Source organism: Solea solea, chromosome 17 (genome assembly GCF_958295425.1).
Source record: "Solea solea chromosome 17, fSolSol10.1, whole genome shotgun sequence".
NCBI lineage: Eukaryota > Metazoa > Chordata > Actinopteri > Pleuronectiformes > Soleidae > Solea > Solea solea.
Genome location: NC_081150.1, coordinates 9025659 through 9043515, shown reverse-complemented (window position 1 = coordinate 9043515; position 17857 = coordinate 9025659). Strand labels below are relative to the sequence as shown.

Genomic DNA, 17857 nt, shown 5'->3' with positions numbered 1-17857 from the left:
TGAATTGGAAAATGTGCTTTTATGAAACATTGTTTATCTGAAACCAGCAGCTTTTATTTTGTAAGGCTTTCAAGCACCTTGTTACACAGATCCCACTGAGATACTTCACATAAATACACAAATCAGGGATTTAAAAGGTGGCAGAAGGCAAATTAAAATGAGAATGTACAACCAAAAGTTTGCAGACACCTCTCAAACAACTGTGATTTGTTTTTAACCCCATCCCAAACGTCTAACAAAAAGAGCTTCACACAAGAAGTTATTCAAAAACTATAACAAATAATTACAATAAAAGAAAAACAAGCTTTGCAGCAGGAGTATAAAATTACACCAGCACAATTTCCATCAAATTCTCTCTTTAATACGGGCAAAAAACATGACAGAAAAAAAATAATATTTACAGAAGGGAGGAGGGAATGGAAGGAAGCAAGTGGAGTAAGGTCTAATTAAAAAGAGCTCGTTTCTACCTTTATAAGAGACCCCTCTCCTGGGATTTTCCCCTCCCGAGCTTTTTATAATCATCCACCAGAGCTCGGGTATCAAATCTCGTCACAGTTGCACAGGCCGATATCCAATCAGACCCAACAGCACAGGATCTAATTATTTTACAGAGAAGAATACTGTACTATAGTCCCTGAGGAATAAAAACCCACACAGACCGGTCTGCTTACAGGCTGTACACACACACGCACGCACACACAGTACAAGTGATCAAGTTTGATTTTTTTTTTTTTTTCTCAAATCCCAGGGAGCTCCGCATTTTATGACTCGCTCTTCTGGGCGGTTCAAGGATGTCAGGATCGTCACACGTTCCCTTTACCAACAGTTCTGGTAAACCTTCATCAGTTTGAGTTCATTTCAAGTCTGAAAGTGAAGAGGAATGTGGCTGTCACAGATTGTGGCGGTTCACTACAAGCGCTTCATCTGCTGCTTGGTCAAACCGTGAACCCACGCCGATCAGAAGAAAAAAAAAGGAGAAAGTGAAGACATGGCTGAGACAGTGTGGAGCGTCAATTGCAGATGAAAGGACCGACCCTATCTACATCAAAACTATGGGTGCCCATGGAGGCGGAGACAGCCTGCTAAGACTGGTTATAAGAGTTGCTTTGGTTCCCGTTGGAGCTCTGGTCACTTTCACTAAACACAGGACAGAAGGAGAGAAAGGAGGAAACTGTCTGTCATTTCTCTGCAGACAAAGTGATGTTAACTGCAGTTGGTGGGAAACAGAAATGCAGGAGAGTAGAACTTTAGAGTAGAAGAGCCAATGATATGCAGTTGTTCAATAAAATCATTAACATGTGTAACATATGGTCTATTGAAATGCATTCACAGCATAGCAATTTACAAAAAAAATAACCATCCCTACTGATAATATAAAATTGCTTATGTATGAGTTTATTTTACATCACACGGACTCACCTATTAGGAGGAGGTTTGGGCTTAGGCATCTTATTAAGCACAGCAGCTATTTCCTTCCTGTCATCAAAGTTTTTCCACTGGTCGTAAAGTTTCAGAATCACACGGATAATCTCCAGGATCTTGACAGAAAACACACAAACCAAAGTTAAGTAAAGACCATTTAAATCTTGCAATCTAAATAACATAAGACCTATTTTGATGATGTCAGAAAAGCTGCGTCGGGTTTATTTAATTATTTGTTTATTTATTTAAAAGGATCCCCATTAGCTGTCACCAAAGTTAGACAAGCTAGTCTTCCTGGGGTCCACACACACACACACACACAAAAAAGAAAAATCTAAAATCAAGCTTTACAGTGATGGTATAAACTGTATCATGTAATTCTAAACTGTGTTTGAAAAAATATAGTACAGTATCATTTATAAACTTGGTATGGCTATTAAATATTTTGACAAGAAAAACATTCTTCTAAACTCAAATTATACTGGTGACTTTTGAGGTCGGAGGTCAGTCTTACTTTGTCCATGTCAACGGAGAGCTCAGCAAACCACTGCCTGGCATCTTTCTGCTGGACCACACAGGCAACATGCAGACAGGCTGTGTGCAGAAAACAACAAGACTGGTCACATGAAATCCAATAAAGCTCGTTTTATGTCACCACGAGAAAAGCAAAGGGACAGGTCTTACCCAGGGCGATCATGAAGGGAGGGTAGAGCAGACACAGATCTGTCCTGTATGTGTCATTCACTATTCGCCTGGTAAAGACACATGAAAGCACAGTGAGTGATGCGACCAAAAAAACAGCAACATTTACTACTTTTTAACAGTCATCATACCAGGCCAAGGGCAGCAGCATGTCCTCCTGTCCCATGTCCTGGACATACTGCAGCAGTGGTCTGTAGGGGTGGTACACGATCAGGCAGCAGTCCTGAGACATAAGTCGCATCAGTGAGCCATCACCCACACACAACCACGCTGGCAAGTTTAATTCAGCAAGGACGAAATATTTGTATCTACTCACCATCAACTCCAGAAGGTAGAACTCACATTCTAATATCTGTGAAAACAGATATTAAAAATGATGTTGTTAAAATGCAGTGAAGTATAAACAAATGATTGCATTCAAACTATTGTCGGCTCCACACAAAGCTGCAATTCTCAGTATAGCGATCTTTAGAATCCATGTAAACCAGCAACATTTGTGCACTGCACACAGGAAGTGATTTGTGTTATATCAGACAGATGGAGGCAACAGTAACAATGTGCTAGTAAAGCAAGTTGGCTGCAAACCGGTTGTGACTGAAATCACAAAGAAACACCCACGAAAAGCCTGCCTATGAATAATGTTACATTATTTACATACATAAAGACTTAACAGACGAATAATAACAAAAATCACCTAAATTATGCACTTCAGCTTTAAATTGAATTGAAAGAAGTACACATATAGAGTATAAAAATGGCAAATCTGTCTCATGTTTTTTTCCATAATGTGCAACTATAAATCTCAATGAATCACACTACATTAAACTACATACAAAGGTTTTTATTTGTATCACTTCTTATATTATCAGATCAAGCATAATAGAGATATTTGTTTTTGACTGATGCTAAAAAGAAACTCAATTCCCTCCAACTTTTGACAGAAATATTTATTTTCAAACCCGATTACTGCAGGTGACCTTGCAAAACCTATATCTGCTCTTGCTGCCACATCCGTCCCTGTGCCTACCACCGCTTGCTTTTACTACATCTGCAGATTGAACGTGGAATATTTATGCTTCAGACTCGCAGCACTCTGCTAACTCACTCTCCATCACGCGAGCTGCTCCCTCCTTTTATCGCTTCATGGCGGCTCACTATAAATAATAGTTTACACAGCTTTCTGGACAGGCAGCGTGTCGGAACAGCCCCAGTGACGTCCTGGCAACCCAGTGGGGTTGCGGGATAAATCTAATTGTGCACTTGACACACCAGCGAGAGATGCGGTGCCGAGCAGACGAATGCACACACCTGTGGACTGGTGGCAACGGTCTGCGTTTTCTCACGAAGCAACAAGAGTCTTTATCGCCAGACTGTGAACATTAGCTGTGGAATCTCACATATTGATGGACACTAATGTGTCACAACAATGTCCTGGTATGCAGTAATGTTGCATGGCAGTGAATAAATAACTTTGTGGAGGAAACAGGTAAACAAGTTCCATAGTGATTTATGTCTAGTTTTCTTTCGCTCTGATTTAGCACCCATTTTTCCTTTGACCTCCTTATAGAAACTCAAGCCTAACCTTCACTCAAACGAGTCGATGTCAAAAACAAACACATATTTTCATTAGCCACTTGCTGTTGATTACAGATGACTGAGCATTTAATTCATTTTTGTAAAGAAAAAAATTAAAGTCTCGGCGTTCAGACTGAGTTACAATCACAAAGATGCTGAGTTTTAAAAATGAAGATGTGATTGGACTCTAAAGATGTGTGTTTATAACAGTGTAATTAAAAGTAAATCATGATACAGAGGGAAATGTGTTCATAAAATATAATGGATAAATGATCTGATAGTTTTGAAATATCCACAGAAACTGAACTGGATTTCAAATGGTTAATTTCACCAACTGATTTAGTTGTTTTTTTGCAACAAATACAATGAAATACAGAATAATGCCTTTAGGTCAAATGTAGTTTATTCCCTCCTTGTTTTTGTAAGTACACATGGGTGGGTTCTCCAAATGTAAACATTTTCCAAAATTGGAAAACAGGTTGAGAAGCACTGAGGCTATGGCTAGCAACAACAAACTGCAGTTGCAACAAACAAATACTTCCATTAATGATCCATATAATGTCAGAAGAGCTTGTTTTAATCATTTAAAATCATTAACCAATGGTGAAAATAGTTGGTTTATTTTGTCGTTGGTTACCAACTGATTTATCATTGCAGTGCTAATGTAAACTGCTACCGAAAAAAAGATTTTACTCACATGATTCATTCTGTAAGGGAACTCCTTTGGGAAGGCGTAGGAAAACCTGGTCTTTACTGTTCGAGAGAAGAGTAGCAGAGGAAAACCCACTTGTCAGGTATGAGCAGTGGCTTTATGTCCAATATTATATTACTGAAGAAGTGAAGTCACTTACACACAGATGTTGCTGCAGAAATCAGCCTAGTATTGGATACAACTCCAAATTCCTGACAAAGGAACAAACATACATATTCAATTGAACTACAGCAAAACAAGAAAAAACGTATGGGAAGATAAACCTAATTACAGAAGATATGCTAGAGGCAACACAGAAAACGACCATACCTCAACTTTGGAAGCTAGAAAAACACAAGTCGGTGCCATGAGCACAGGGTCTATACTTTTTAGGGAATACCTGCAAATAGAAAGAAATAAGCATGAAGACAACTAAAGACACAAATTGATTAGTAACAAAGTTCTTACTGACCTTTAAAGCTACGATAATCTTGCATTGAAAGAAATGTGTTCATTACATGTGAGCTTGCCTAGGTATCCTTTTATATGTTTAATTCATAAAGTGATATTGTTGTGGAAGGTGTAGTGTTGCATTTATAAAGCTCCAATACTGTATATTGCAGTATAAACACTGCATGCAACAACCTTGCAACTAGTAAACCTAATTTATGTGATACGAGTTGCGCTCTGTTTCCCAGCTGTGTCATCTTAAAAACATTATGCAGTGCATATGGATGAGCAGATAATGTCATTAACTGCTTATATAATGTTATATAATGTATAATGCTTTAAAGTTTTTTTCTCCATCTGACAAAATATAACAGTTTAATAAGAAATGATACACAAAATTGTACAATTATAAACACGATAACGTAGAAAGAACGCAGAAACCGATTAATTGCTCGGAAGAGACGACACTAAACAGAATCAAAAATGACCATAAGCAATAGATAATGTTGCACTTGCTTAAAAGTTAACAGGTAAGATAACAGCACAACTTCTGGTCCACTTTATTTGCTTATATTAATACACATTTTAAAATCTGTTTGATGTATTTAGTGACATTTGAAGCCGTTTCTTACTCTGCAATTGTCTTCAATTCAGATCTGACATACAAAGTTTTATCCACACCTATAACAAGTTTTAACAATTAACATGGCATTCGTCATGACAGTAGTAGGGATTTATTTCAGGGTTGTTATAATGAATGAAACGCAATGGCCGATGCTGATAAACTGTTGAACGTGATGATATAGATTGTATGCATTTTATTTACCTGGCATAGAAACGCTTGAAATAGACAGTTGCAGTAGCAATGACCTGCTGCCGCAGCTTCAGATGTTCCCCTAAAGCCTGGATCACTGACAGACGAAGAGAAATGTTGAAGTTATTTAAATGCACAGACTACAAGACTAGTCAGCTATGTATGCAAGATAAAAAATAATAATAATTCACAGGTGTTTTGAGAAAAAACAGAATAAATAGGTACCATTGGCAAAGAAGATCTGAAGCTTCCAGTACTCCTCTTCTGTAAGAAACTTCAGGTCTTTCTGCCGCTCTTTCATCAAGTCCTGTTTATCCAACACCCACTGTAAACTTTAAAAACAGTAGATAAACATCACTATTTGTAATGGTTTGTCAAACTCGCAGCACCTTAGCATAACAGTATCACTTTTAATACCCGTGTTAGCCACATATGCTGCTGTTCTATAGAATCACGATAGTCTAATCAGCCTTTAACAGGTATATAAATCTTTTTTTTTATTTTTTATGCCTGGATATATTCGTATTGTGGTTTTTTTAATGATATAAACTTGAGGTGAGAGGCAGCTAACGCCCGTGTACGGACACACAGCTAGGCCTCACAATAAAGACGGTGCCTTACAAAATACAGACATAATACGTACAAAATTGCAACTTACTAATGCGAACTTTGCCAGAAGTTCCCTGCCATGTCGTAGCAGGAGAGGTAGAGGAGTACAATAAAAACCACGTATGTATTTCCTATAAAGAAAAGAATACCACAGGAAAAGTAAGCAGACGCTGGGGTTACACCAAACACCGTCCGGAGTCTCAATCGCAGACCTCAGCGGAAGCGTTCCGGAATTTAAATTCCGCCTTTGAAACCTAGATCAAACCTGTAATTAAGTGTTTAACTTTCTCACATTATGATCATAAATATGTCACTCGTGTTGGTTTTAAAAATATATATTCAAAAGAAAAAGGTCCTTATGATTTTTGCAGTATAAAATACACGGATGGAACATTGTATTTTAATGAGTGAGTTGTAGGACCAGCCAAAGACTTTATGGGGCCCTAAGATGAATTTGATTCACTATTATTGATACAAATGTAACACAAAAAATTGCATTAATTATAGTTGTGTTATTTACACCAAACCACTGCCACGCTCGTTTTTTACCCTTAGAGGGCAGTACACTCACAAAAGTGATTTCATATTAATTTGCACTTTCATATTGGTGAATAAGTGAGGTGATACTCAACATGAATTTCACAAATAAACCAGTTTAATGACATTGTTTTTTAAAAATTAGAAAAGGCGTGCACTAAATGAGAAATATTCAACTACAAAATAGAAACAAATCACAGATCTACATACTGTATATCTGAAGATATTTAGATTTCTTTTATGTGCAAATGTTTTTTATTTCTCTCCACACACTACTGGGGGGTCCTGGTGAGTTGTGGGTGGGTGCTATGAAGTTAAAAACCCAAGACAATTTTTGAACTAACATGCTGATCGCAGCCCATCATCTGGTCTATGAGCGTGTTGCAGAGGCAACCCATATATTTGCTATATGTGATTTTTGTGAAATTGTGTTTTCTTCGCCATGGTTACTCAAAACACTTAGAAAAGCCATAGCAGATCATTCCTGGTTGAACCACAAGTTCTGATGGTTGATTTGTGGGGGTTTTACCCACCACCCTGATTTTGGAGATAGAAGATAAATAATTTCACAAGACCTTTGACATATTTAAAGGGCTTTTTCAGGGTTAGGGTTAGAATAGGGTTTAGATAGGGTAAGGGTTAAGGTTAGGCACTTGGTTGTGATGGTTACGGTTCTATATGTTTTTCTGTGAACCTCTCGGTTTTACATTTTATGTGTTTTAAAAGTGCTATACAAATAGTTTGTTTGATTCATACACCACACAATGTGGAGATAATTGCTTAATTATTTGAAATTCCTTCGATCCCTTATCATAGGTTAATTTGTTGACGTTGCTGTGATAAATGTTTGCAGCTATGCTCACACTGGGGCTGGGGAGGTTCAACATTCCTCTGTGGTGTTGAGGGAAGGGCCGAGCGGGATATAAAGACCCACCAAAGGCTGAAGGTGTGAGTGACCAGTTTGCCAGTTGTCCAGTTGTGTTCAGTTTCAGCAGCATCAAGGAGAGTCAACATGAGCCGCAGTCCAGAGAGGATGTCCTCATACCGCCGTCATTTTGAGGGCACCTTGGCCGCCCCTCCTGCCGTACAGCTCAGGGTGAGCAGTCCCTCTCCTTCCCGCAGGGAGACTCGACACCGCTCGGTCAGCTTCACCAGGAGTGGAGGGGCAGTGGGGCGCAGGGCCCTCTCCAATAAAGCTCGCATAACCAGGTGAGTGTGTCACCTGTGCTAATAAACCTCCAGGTGCTGACTGATCTCAAGTTTCAAACAATGCAATTGAAATATCTCAAAATGATGACACACATTTTTGCTACAAAATTAAAGGTGGTTGAACTTAAAAATGGAAGTTTATCTGCTGCTACAAAGTTTAGTTGTTGTTTTATCTCTAATATTAAAATCAATATAGCTCAGTCAACTTCTGTGATAAAATAGATAAAAATCATTATATCAAGAAAATTATAAATCCAAACAAAATTCACAGTTATGATTGTCCTTTCCAACTTTAGAGATAGTCCTTAAAGTGTATGATGCAAAAATATCATACTAGACAATGTTCTTTGTTTATTGTTGGATATCTTTAAAGTTAATAACTGTTACAACGGAGATGTGAAGACATACTAATACAACCGGTGCTTCAATAGACTAATCAAATACATTATGAAAAGCAATGCATTGCTCTCCTTTAACAATTATTTGTGTGTTGGATATATTTTCTCTGTTCTGTCTACAGCAGTGTGAGTATGGGAGCGCTGTGCTTCGGTATGTCAATGGGGTTTGGGCCAAAACTGGACCTGGATGCTGCTGCAGCAGAAAACCAGGCCTTCATGACGACTCGCACCAACGAGAGGCAGGAGATGGTGGCACTCAATGACCGCCTGGCAGCTTATATTGAAAAGGCAAGAGGTCCATTTGCCATACACGCACTGACACACATATACTGTGTGTACATTGTACTCAAAGTCTCTGTTTCTGCAAATACATCCTTTAACTTGTCATCACTAAGTTAGTTTGTTTCTACTTGTAGGTGCGAACACTGGAGTCACAAAACAAGTTGCTCGAAACTGAGATCGAGGGCCTGAAGGGCCGCTACGTCAAACCATCAGGACTCAGGCAGCTGTATGAGTCTCAGCTGAGGGACCTCTACAGGGAGGCCGAGCAGATGAGAGCCCAGAGGGTGAGCAAGATGTTATCAGTCTGATGCTCCTTTCCAGTCCACTATCTGTTCAGTTTTCAGTTAACAGCTTGACCGTTTTGTCCCTGCTCTATACAGGATATGTCTTTGGCAGCCAAGGACGCAATGTTTGGCCAGTTGGACATGTTGAAAGGCAAATATGATGAAGCTGTGGACGCCAGGAAGAAGACAGAGCATGACATTGAGCAACTTCGTCCTGTAAGACACAGTGGAAGATATATAATTTAATACAGCACATATTATTTTCTTTTCTACTGAACAAGCCAAATTCATTGGGTCTTTCTGTCCCAGGATGTGGATCAAGCGACCTCAGCGCGCATTACTCTGGAGAAACACCTAGAAAACCTGGAGACTGAGATGGCCTTCCTGCAGAGAGTTCACAAGGAGGTACGTTTCCTACCCGTCTGCCCATTCACAGCATGTGTCTGTGTATGAGTCAGTGTCAAGACCTTGTCGGTGGATGGAGTGAGTAACACAATGAATATGGCAATTATGATTGTGGTGTGAAAGGCTCAGAGGAAGCCAAAGGCATAAGCTGTGACTAACTTGTAGTCGGGGAGTTTCTGAGTTAAATTAATGCAGCATAATGTTATTATGCCACGGATGGTGCTGCTCTTTTACCTCTGTTTATTTATGTTGCATTGGCAGGAAATTGAGGAGCTCATGCAGCAGATCTATTCAGTAACAGCCAAGGTGGACGTGACGTTTGGCCTCCCAGATCTCTCCTCTGCACTGAGACAAATTCAGGCTCAGTATGACAGCATTGCTGCCAAAAACCTACAGGTATGGTGCAACAGCAGAGGGTCTGCATCAATGTATATAAAGGGCAATTTCTATGTCACCTAAAAGAACTGTGATTAAAAAAAAAACTACTTTTCTTCACAGGAAATGGACACCTGGTACAAGTCAAAGTTCCAGAACCTGAACAAGGCCTCTACCAAACACGTTCAGAGTGTTCGAAGTGTGAGAGAGGAAATGACAGGCTATAAGAAGGATGTGAGTAGGATTTTTCAATTCCTGTCTTTGGCTTGCATTAGAATTTCCTAGCCTGAAAAGTGTATATACTGTATTTGTGTGTGTGTGCCTACAGCTCCTCAACAAGGAACGGGAATTGGAGGCACTGAAGACAAGATATGAGTATTTGGAGGCTCAGCTCCGTGATGCAGCTGAGAAACACAAAAAGGAGGAGGATAAATTACAGGTGGGACGTGGCATTGCATTTATTCATATGTATTTTTTTTGCATTTGCATCATATGCATTTATTTTTGTGGTCAGAAACTTTTTAAAATAATTTTCCACCTGTTGCAACAGGAACGTATTGAATCGATTAAACTGGATCTTAATGTGACCAAGGAAAAGATAGCTCTACTGCTGAGGGAATATCAGAACCTCCTGAACATAAAGATGGCTCTAGAGATTGAGATAACCACCTACAGGTGACCCAAACATTGGTGTAATTGCATTATATATTGTATCCGTCTGATTCAGGATTTCTGTTTAACATTATTGTTGGTCATTTTTGCAGAAAGCTGATTGAGGGGGAAGACAGCCGTCTAAGCACCATGGTTGGTCACCTGTCCTGTCTGACAGGAGGCCTGTCCCTCACGTCCAGTGTTGGACATGCAGCAGCCTCAGCCTCAGCCGCAGATAGTCTTACACCTCCAACCTCTTCCAAACTGGACATTTCTCCCAGTGACAAAAGCCAAAGCTTGGCTGAGAAGGTGGCAGATGGTAGCAAAGCCCCAGTGGAGCTGGCGTCGTCAGACACCCAGACAGACGGTAGCTTGGGGGGGCAGCCCACAGAGATGTCGGAGAGGAAGACACTTCTCATCAGGTAAAGGAGGATCAGAAAGTGTCCTACCTCACATCTGTGATAGCTTTCAGTCTAATCTCTTTGTGGGCAAAACATTACGGTAATCTTTCTTAATCTTTTTTTCTTCCTGTTGCTCCCGTTCTTTCCCCAGAACAGTTAAGACAGATGAGGACACTTTTGAGAGCAACACACAGGAGCGCACCATTACCATTTCTGGAGCAGCTGATGACACAGATGAAGAATAATCAATTCATTTTACGAGCTGACTACATTCCGTACACCATCTACGTTAGTCAGACTTTTTTCAATGCTTTGAAAAATCCTCCAAAGGCACACTCCCAACAGCCTGCAGCATTTCCAATGGCTGTGTTTAACTTCCATGGAGACTTCACACTGTGTTCCGTTACTCTGCTCTGCCTGCATCTAACTCTGTCAGCCTCCGTTTGCCTTTTTGCTCACTTAATCCTCCTGTGTGTCAGGGACTTGTCTTTGTAAGAGTAACAGTAAAAGTAGCAGAATAAACAGCACACAAGCACAGTTGTGGTTCTTTGGTGTCACTTCAGTCTAATAGTGAAAATTAATCACACACACACACACACCGTGCGCTTTACATTTACAAATTGATTTATTAAAACTAAGCAGCATCGTCTTTCCAACCATTATTCAGTGAACTACATCTGATACTTCCCCCACGTAAACGTCAGATTTTGGTGTTGTGAAAAGTAAAAAAAAAACACAGAAACAGTAAGAAGATACATCAATCATAATTAAAATTAAATTAAACACTTAAAACCTTCTGAATTTGTTTTCCGACTAATTTAATTATGGCAGAGGCAGTTTACATGATTAGGAGGATTATTTATAATGCATAAAATAACAAAATTAAAAATAACATAATTAGGTACATGGCTACTTGGTCAAGAATATGACCTTAAGTTGCATAAAATCCCTTCAAAGTCTAACTCGGTGAGTACCATTTTTACAACAGACACATAGAAAAATAAATCGCAGAGTGCAATTAGCAGTACAAGATGAGTCTGCACCTCACCACGAATATCAATAGATAATCACAGCTTTATAAAATCACATTCCATTCAAAAAAACAAAAAACAAAAAACAAAACACCAACTGAGACATCAATATCACACCAATCAGCCAAATTATTTCATTATGCAGCTGACTGGTGCATATGATAAGGTTCCTAGTAGGGTTGCAAAATTAAACCGTTCAATATCAACAAGCCACGGTTCGTTTTGGGCACTTAAAATGTTTGTATATATTCTCCATAAGTAAATTATGCATGGATTTGGATTGTGTGCACAACTGTGTTTATTAGTGTTTGGAATAACGCCGTTTAAAAGAACTGCGTTAGGTAACGGCGTTTTGGAACAAGTAGTGAGTAACTATAACTAATTACTTTTTTAAAGTAACGTTCCCAAAACTGGTGTTTATACACAACTTTTTTTCCCCCACGTTCATACACGGGGCACTAGCTGTCTTAACTGTCATGCCACTTAACTGTCAAGTCTGCTCACAGTAACACACACACTAACGTGAATGCCCATTTCCACTGGTGTCTGAATAGAACGTTATTTTTGTAAAAAACAAAATACGAGGCTGCGAAAATTTTAAAACCGTGACCGAAAACCATGACCGAAAACCACAATACAAACCGAACTGTTGTTGAAGTGTTGTACCCCTAAATTCTACTGCAATGGTTTGGGTTCATCTCCTACTCCCCCTGCGAGGCGATAAACTGCGAGGCTGACTTCATGTGCGAGGGCATCAGCACTCTCCTGAAACACAAAGCGAATATAGTGAGACAAATTTCTCACAGTATGATCCTATTGGCTGTTTTTATGTTGTTTCTATACCTAAATCAACGCGAGTATGGGGATTAATTACCTGTGTTTCTGCCTCCGCATAAACTCTGACCACGTCCTCGGTGCCGGAGGGTCGCACAAAGGAGCGGGCCTGTTTGTGCTTCTTCACTAAACTGTCGATGGCCTCCTGCAGTCCCTCTGGACTCACTGCCCTTCTCTCTGCATCTGTTGTGTCTATCACTCTGCGGTCCGACACCTGCAGGAAAAACAAAATTATAATAAATCGCACACAAATGCAACTGTGGATGAACTGAATATGCACAATGTAGTTGAGCGGAGCTGGTACAGAGATTAACACAGTAGCAAACATGTCACAATGAGAGCAGATATGTGATGGCTTTGAAGTCTTTTTTTAAACAGACCTAAGTTCAGTATTACGCATAAACTTTGCTGAGCTTGAGTCTGACAGTTTGAGTCCCTATCATCAAGTTAAACAGTTCTTGTTCCTATTCACTCACTCAAACTCACAGAGAGCCAGAGGCCAGAGGTTCAGAGTGGAAGTAAAAGATGCACAATCCTAAATGACATTGAAGCTGTTATTTTAAGGTAATTAATTTGGATACTGGTGCTTAGAGACAGTGTCATTTGTCAACTATGAATCGAGGAACATTTTTACAATAAAATGACATTATTATATCTGATTTGTTTCTGATTTTGATAGATTTCAAAGACTTTGAAAGCTTATTTTAATTTCCAACAAATGAAATATCAGAAATATTAAACAAGACAACACAATAATTACCTTGACTTTAAGCTGCCTGTTTGGCAGGTCTCTGTAGATAGCGTCCCACTGCTGGACAGTCATACCCTTGATGGCTAATATAGCTTCAATCAGCAGCATATCGGAAATTGCATCACCTACAGTCTTGAGAAGATTAAAAAAAATAATGATCATATACATGACTGACACATGGCCCAGCGTTTGTGTGTGTTTGTTTGTGTGTGTGTTGGTGGTGTAACTACCTGGTTGATGACGTTGACAGTGTTCTGCAGGAGCAGAGCTGCCCTCTTGCTCTCATCGTTGGCGTTGGTGTCCTGCGTGAGCTGCTGAATTTTCTCTTCAGCCGTCTTACTGAACAACACCTAAACACAATGCAAACACTCTGTGATACACACATCAGCGCTTATTAAACAAAAATACACACAAACTGAAACTAAATACATCATCAACACATGACACAAGGTAGCAGAAAATAGCCACTTTTGTTATTACGGATTATTGATGTTCTGTTTGAGTGTCTGATATACTCACAGTCCCATGGCCATTGGCTTCAAAATATACACCAATGTCAAATTCCTGGGCTGCATGGTGAAGGTGCTTCACTCCAGTTTTAGTACACCTCACGATTACCTAAAGCAGTGACAGCAAAACACACAGGCGTAAAACGTCACATAAATACAGAAATAGCAGAAACTGTGTGCGTTTTCTCTCACCTTCATCTTGTTCTCCAGATAATGTGTTGAGCTGCCATTAGCATACGCTGTTTGCACCACTGCTATCTCCAAGTCTAAACCAGCCTGTGCGTCCACAAAGAAAAAACACTTAATAAGAGTTTGTGTGCATGTGCAAATCAAATGTAAACATGTTGGTGTGAGAGTACCTGTGTGAGCAACTCCTTGAGGAAAGTGCTGATGAGAGTAGCTATCTTGTCTCCATCCAGCATGTGAAACTGTACCTCAGAGTCCAAGTAGTAATAAACTATTCGGTCAGCGTCTCCATCAAAGGAACAACAACGCTCCCCTGGATTAATCACTACACCTTTACAGGCGGCAAGCAGAGAAGTTGGATTACTAGAAAAATTAGATCATGGTACATCAGATGCAAATGTCAGCAAAATAATCTAAATTCATGAGCAAATACTGTGAATTTAAGCCCAAAACTTGAAAAGAGTATATAGTAATTTACCGGTAAAGACCCTGTGGTCAACTATTGCCTCTGTGAGTTAAAATTAATTCAGAGAAACGACACTGTGCTGACACACAGATATACTGTATGTCATGTTTAGTAACTAGATAGAGTTTCCTATGGACATAGAAAAACACGTAAATGAAAAAACACAGTACAGAAACAAGTCCAGAGGATCTTCATATTTAAGTGAGACCAGAGAACTTACTGTTGCTACAAGAAAATAACTAAAAACCCACTCAAACAGGTAACTGATTATTAAAATAGTAGGCAATTATTGGTGATTGAGTCTTACCTGTTGGAGGTTTTTGTTGCACTTTTACAAAGTCGGCCCCACACTGGTGGTTGAGTTTGCCTTTGCTCCCGTCATTGAAGAGAGAAATCTGCAGTTCGTTCTTCAGACGACTCTCCATCTCACGCACCTTCAGAGCTCCAATGCCGTTGGCACCATCTACGCAGAGGTGCTTCTGGTCATCTGTACAGTTGGACGCCTACCACAGAGAGGAGACAGAGAGGCGGGGGGGGGGGGATTGCTTTTTGAACAGACAAACTTTGTGACAACACACACTCAAGGGAAAATAATAACTGTGCCATAATTAAGTCACAACTTAATGACACTCTCTGTTTTCTCACATTCCTGGTAAGCTGAATGAAAGCCTGGCAGAGTTTGTTGTAGTATCCTTCCAAAGTGGCCTCTCCATATTTACCCTGTGTGTTCTGACAGCAAACCATGTAGTGGAGCTGTGGGGTCGTCACCAAACCATAGTCTGGTAGTACACATGGAGAGGACCAGACAGTAATGAGACAGAGAAAAGCGAAGAACTTAATCTATATAATTATCTGATTATGGTTCTAGTTTAATTAACCTTACCTTTGCTGTGACCACCGAGAGAAGTCACTCCATCCAGCACTGCCTGTGAAAGCCTGGCACTGCTGCTCCTGTAATTAAATGACAAATATTTCATTTGAGAAATGAGAAAGATTTAACTGAGCCTTACGTGCAGTTTTAAGACCACTCACTGTGATAACTCCACAATTTAAATGTCAAGTAGAGCTAACGCCTGATTGATGTTTGCACGGTTAAGATGAACTATTCTAACAGGTAAAAATATGCTGGGAGAAGAATCAGAAAACAGATCAAACTAAAACAATTTACCTGGTGTCCTTGCCCAAAAATACATTGGCCTCCTGGCTCATGTCTATGGCCGTCTTCTCGATAATGTCTTTCAGAGCAGTGAGTAAATCGTCCTGTTCTGCGTTGGCCAGCTGCGTGGCGTAGCACTCCCACGTGGGTGTCACCATTTCTCCCATCGGGTCAATCAGCTTCACCCCATTGTCCTCCTATACCCCAAGGTAATATTAAAATATGTTTATATTCCAATAACAATATGAAAAGAAAACAGCATCACAAAGTCAATGCCACAATAGATTTGTAACCGATATTATTACTACGCCACCTCTGGGTTGTGTGATGCAGTGACCATAACTCCAATGGTGGCTTTGGTTTTCTTGGAGCGAAGCGTGGCCATTAGTCCCATCCTGAACATGATGTGGTCCAGATGTTTAGCGTTGGTTCTAAAGCCAGCTGTGCCATACTGTAAAACCAACCCAACAGGCTTTGGGTGCTGACTGGACTGCTTTGAGACTTCTTGGAACTGGGCCATCACTAAAGCACATTACAAAGGTATGAGGAAACAGACCAGTCAGTGGGTGAGGAAACACTCCTTCAGGAAACGTCAAAACAGGCAGTGTTCACCAGGGAGACACAAACATGCTGATTCGGGAAAAAACATGCAAACTCTATGCATAAAGGCCCTTGTTCCAACCAGGTCTTGCAGCAAAGGCAGTGCTAAAGAGTGCTAGGACACCATTAGATTTGTTGTTTTAGCAATGCTACAATGACCATACAGTAGGGCGGAACAATTCATCAAAATGTAATCAAAATCGCAATACAGCCTACAGCAATTTTCAAATTGCAGGAGGTGCAATATTGGTTAAGGCCAAAATGTGTATGTGTAATCATTTTAAATAGGTTTTTCAATAAAAATGAGAATAATGTGTGCCCTACCATAATCGGATCTCAATCACTTCATTAAATAAAATCCAGAAATTATTTAAGACATGTATGCAATTTTTCTGAACAAAGCGCTTCTACAGGTTAGACGGATGTCAAGTATTAGGTGTGATCTACACGTTCACTTGAATAGCATGACCCTGGCTCTCTTAAACCAGAAGTTATTAATTAATGTTATTGGTAAAAACCTGTGTTTTTACTTCCATTTCACATATAAACTAACTATTATACCAGATTTATTCAAGACATGCTTGAGCTTTACATACACATGATGTTTGAGTTCTCTCAAATAGATTTACTGTCACATGATTCTAATCCAAATGCCAATGACCACATACTTTGACATAAAACAACAGAGCTGGCCAAATTAGTGTATTAGGGTATAAAGTTGATCTTTAAAATCGACTTTCATGGAGACATCCACAGCAAAACAAAAGTTACTGTGTACATGTATGTTAATCATGACAGTATAACCATTACAAAGCATGTATTATGTATGAGTCCCTGGGGAATTTAAAGTTCCTGGGAGTGTTGGTGTATACACACCCTAAGAAAGACGTGAAGAGACAGAGAGAGAGAGCTACTTAAATGTCTTTTTCATTCAAGAAAGTAACCACTATAAGACACAAAAAGACAGGCACTATAGTTCAGTCCCAAACAAACATGTTAGACATTAAAACAAGACATAGGAAACATGCAAAGGACAAGACTAATGGAGTAAATTCTCAGTGAAAGCTGCCGCAGCAGTCTGTCGCCTGCTATAAAGATACACTTCAATAAACTCTCCCGCTAATAAGAACCGCAAAGCGACCTTATCAGCGCCCAACGTGATAAAGCAAAGGTTATTTACATAACAAAAGTGAAAGGTAGTGCTCTTACTGCGTTTCCTCTGAAGGAAAACTGCTGCTCTCAGTTAAAACCCTTCCTTCGTCTTCCTCCACACTCATTCACTCACTACTCACACATTGACGACGTGGCTACAGTTCCGGGTTACGTCACGTGGCGCACGTACGCACGCGCACTCCCCCCCCCCCCCCCCCCGGAAGTTGTAGTTTACGGATGTGTCCAAGAAAAATAGATGAAAAAATAAATGACACGTGACTATTCAGACAATGTCGAAGAGTGCATCGCATGGCAACATTTGTGCTTTATCCATTTCAAATACATTAAAATTAAAATACAAAAATAT

General features: G+C 39.8%; 3 protein-coding genes across 9 annotated transcripts; 1 reads left to right on the top strand and 2 right to left on the bottom strand.

The window, feature by feature from the left end:
• Positions 1 to 716: 716 nt before the first annotated feature.
• ccnc (cyclin C) lies at positions 717 to 6473 on the bottom strand. Of its 4 annotated transcripts, none has more exons than XM_058614370.1 (12): positions 6313 to 6473; positions 5880 to 5986; positions 5667 to 5751; positions 4721 to 4790; positions 4551 to 4602; positions 4397 to 4452; positions 2441 to 2476; positions 2256 to 2347; positions 2107 to 2174; positions 1937 to 2016; positions 1420 to 1538; positions 717 to 1137 (listed from the first exon to the last, which is right to left on the bottom strand). In XM_058614370.1, the coding sequence occupies exons 1-12, from the start codon at positions 6342 to 6344 to the stop codon at positions 1083 to 1085; spliced, it is 852 nt and encodes a 283-aa protein (XP_058470353.1). In that variant the 5' UTR covers positions 6345 to 6473; the 3' UTR covers positions 717 to 1082. The 4 variants fall into 4 exon arrangements, with proteins under 4 accessions (XP_058470353.1, XP_058470352.1, XP_058470351.1 ...); XM_058614369.1 differs by having other exon boundaries at positions 717 to 1207; positions 6313 to 6455; XM_058614368.1 differs by having other exon boundaries at positions 717 to 927; positions 6313 to 6455.
• Positions 6474 to 7739: 1266 nt separating this feature from the next.
• On the top strand, positions 7740 to 11340 carry ngs (notochord granular surface). 3 transcript variants are annotated; one of them, XM_058614092.1, is made up of 11 exons: positions 7740 to 8009; positions 8533 to 8695; positions 8824 to 8973; positions 9070 to 9189; positions 9283 to 9378; positions 9640 to 9774; positions 9877 to 9987; positions 10082 to 10192; positions 10304 to 10428; positions 10518 to 10826; positions 10957 to 11340. In XM_058614092.1, the coding sequence occupies exons 1-11, from the start codon at positions 7813 to 7815 to the stop codon at positions 11048 to 11050; spliced, it is 1611 nt and encodes a 536-aa protein (XP_058470075.1). In that variant the 5' UTR covers positions 7740 to 7812; the 3' UTR covers positions 11051 to 11340. The 3 variants fall into 3 exon arrangements, with proteins under 3 accessions (XP_058470075.1, XP_058470076.1, XP_058470074.1); XM_058614093.1 differs by having other exon boundaries at positions 8530 to 8695; positions 10962 to 11340; XM_058614091.1 differs by having other exon boundaries at positions 8530 to 8695.
• A 71-nt stretch (positions 11341 to 11411) lies between these two features.
• On the bottom strand, positions 11412 to 17656 carry pgm3 (phosphoglucomutase 3). 2 transcript variants are annotated; one of them, XM_058614089.1, is made up of 13 exons: positions 17548 to 17656; positions 16052 to 16260; positions 15751 to 15935; positions 15466 to 15533; positions 15228 to 15361; positions 14890 to 15085; positions 14290 to 14447; positions 14123 to 14206; positions 13941 to 14039; positions 13652 to 13771; positions 13431 to 13553; positions 12711 to 12884; positions 11412 to 12601 (listed from the first exon to the last, which is right to left on the bottom strand). In XM_058614089.1, coding segments are annotated over exons 1-13 (1641 nt in total). In that variant the 5' UTR covers positions 17549 to 17656; the 3' UTR covers positions 11412 to 12511. The 2 variants fall into 2 exon arrangements, with proteins under 2 accessions (XP_058470072.1, XP_058470073.1); XM_058614090.1 differs by having other exon boundaries at positions 17519 to 17596.
• Between the last annotated feature and the right edge of the window lie 201 nt (positions 17657 to 17857).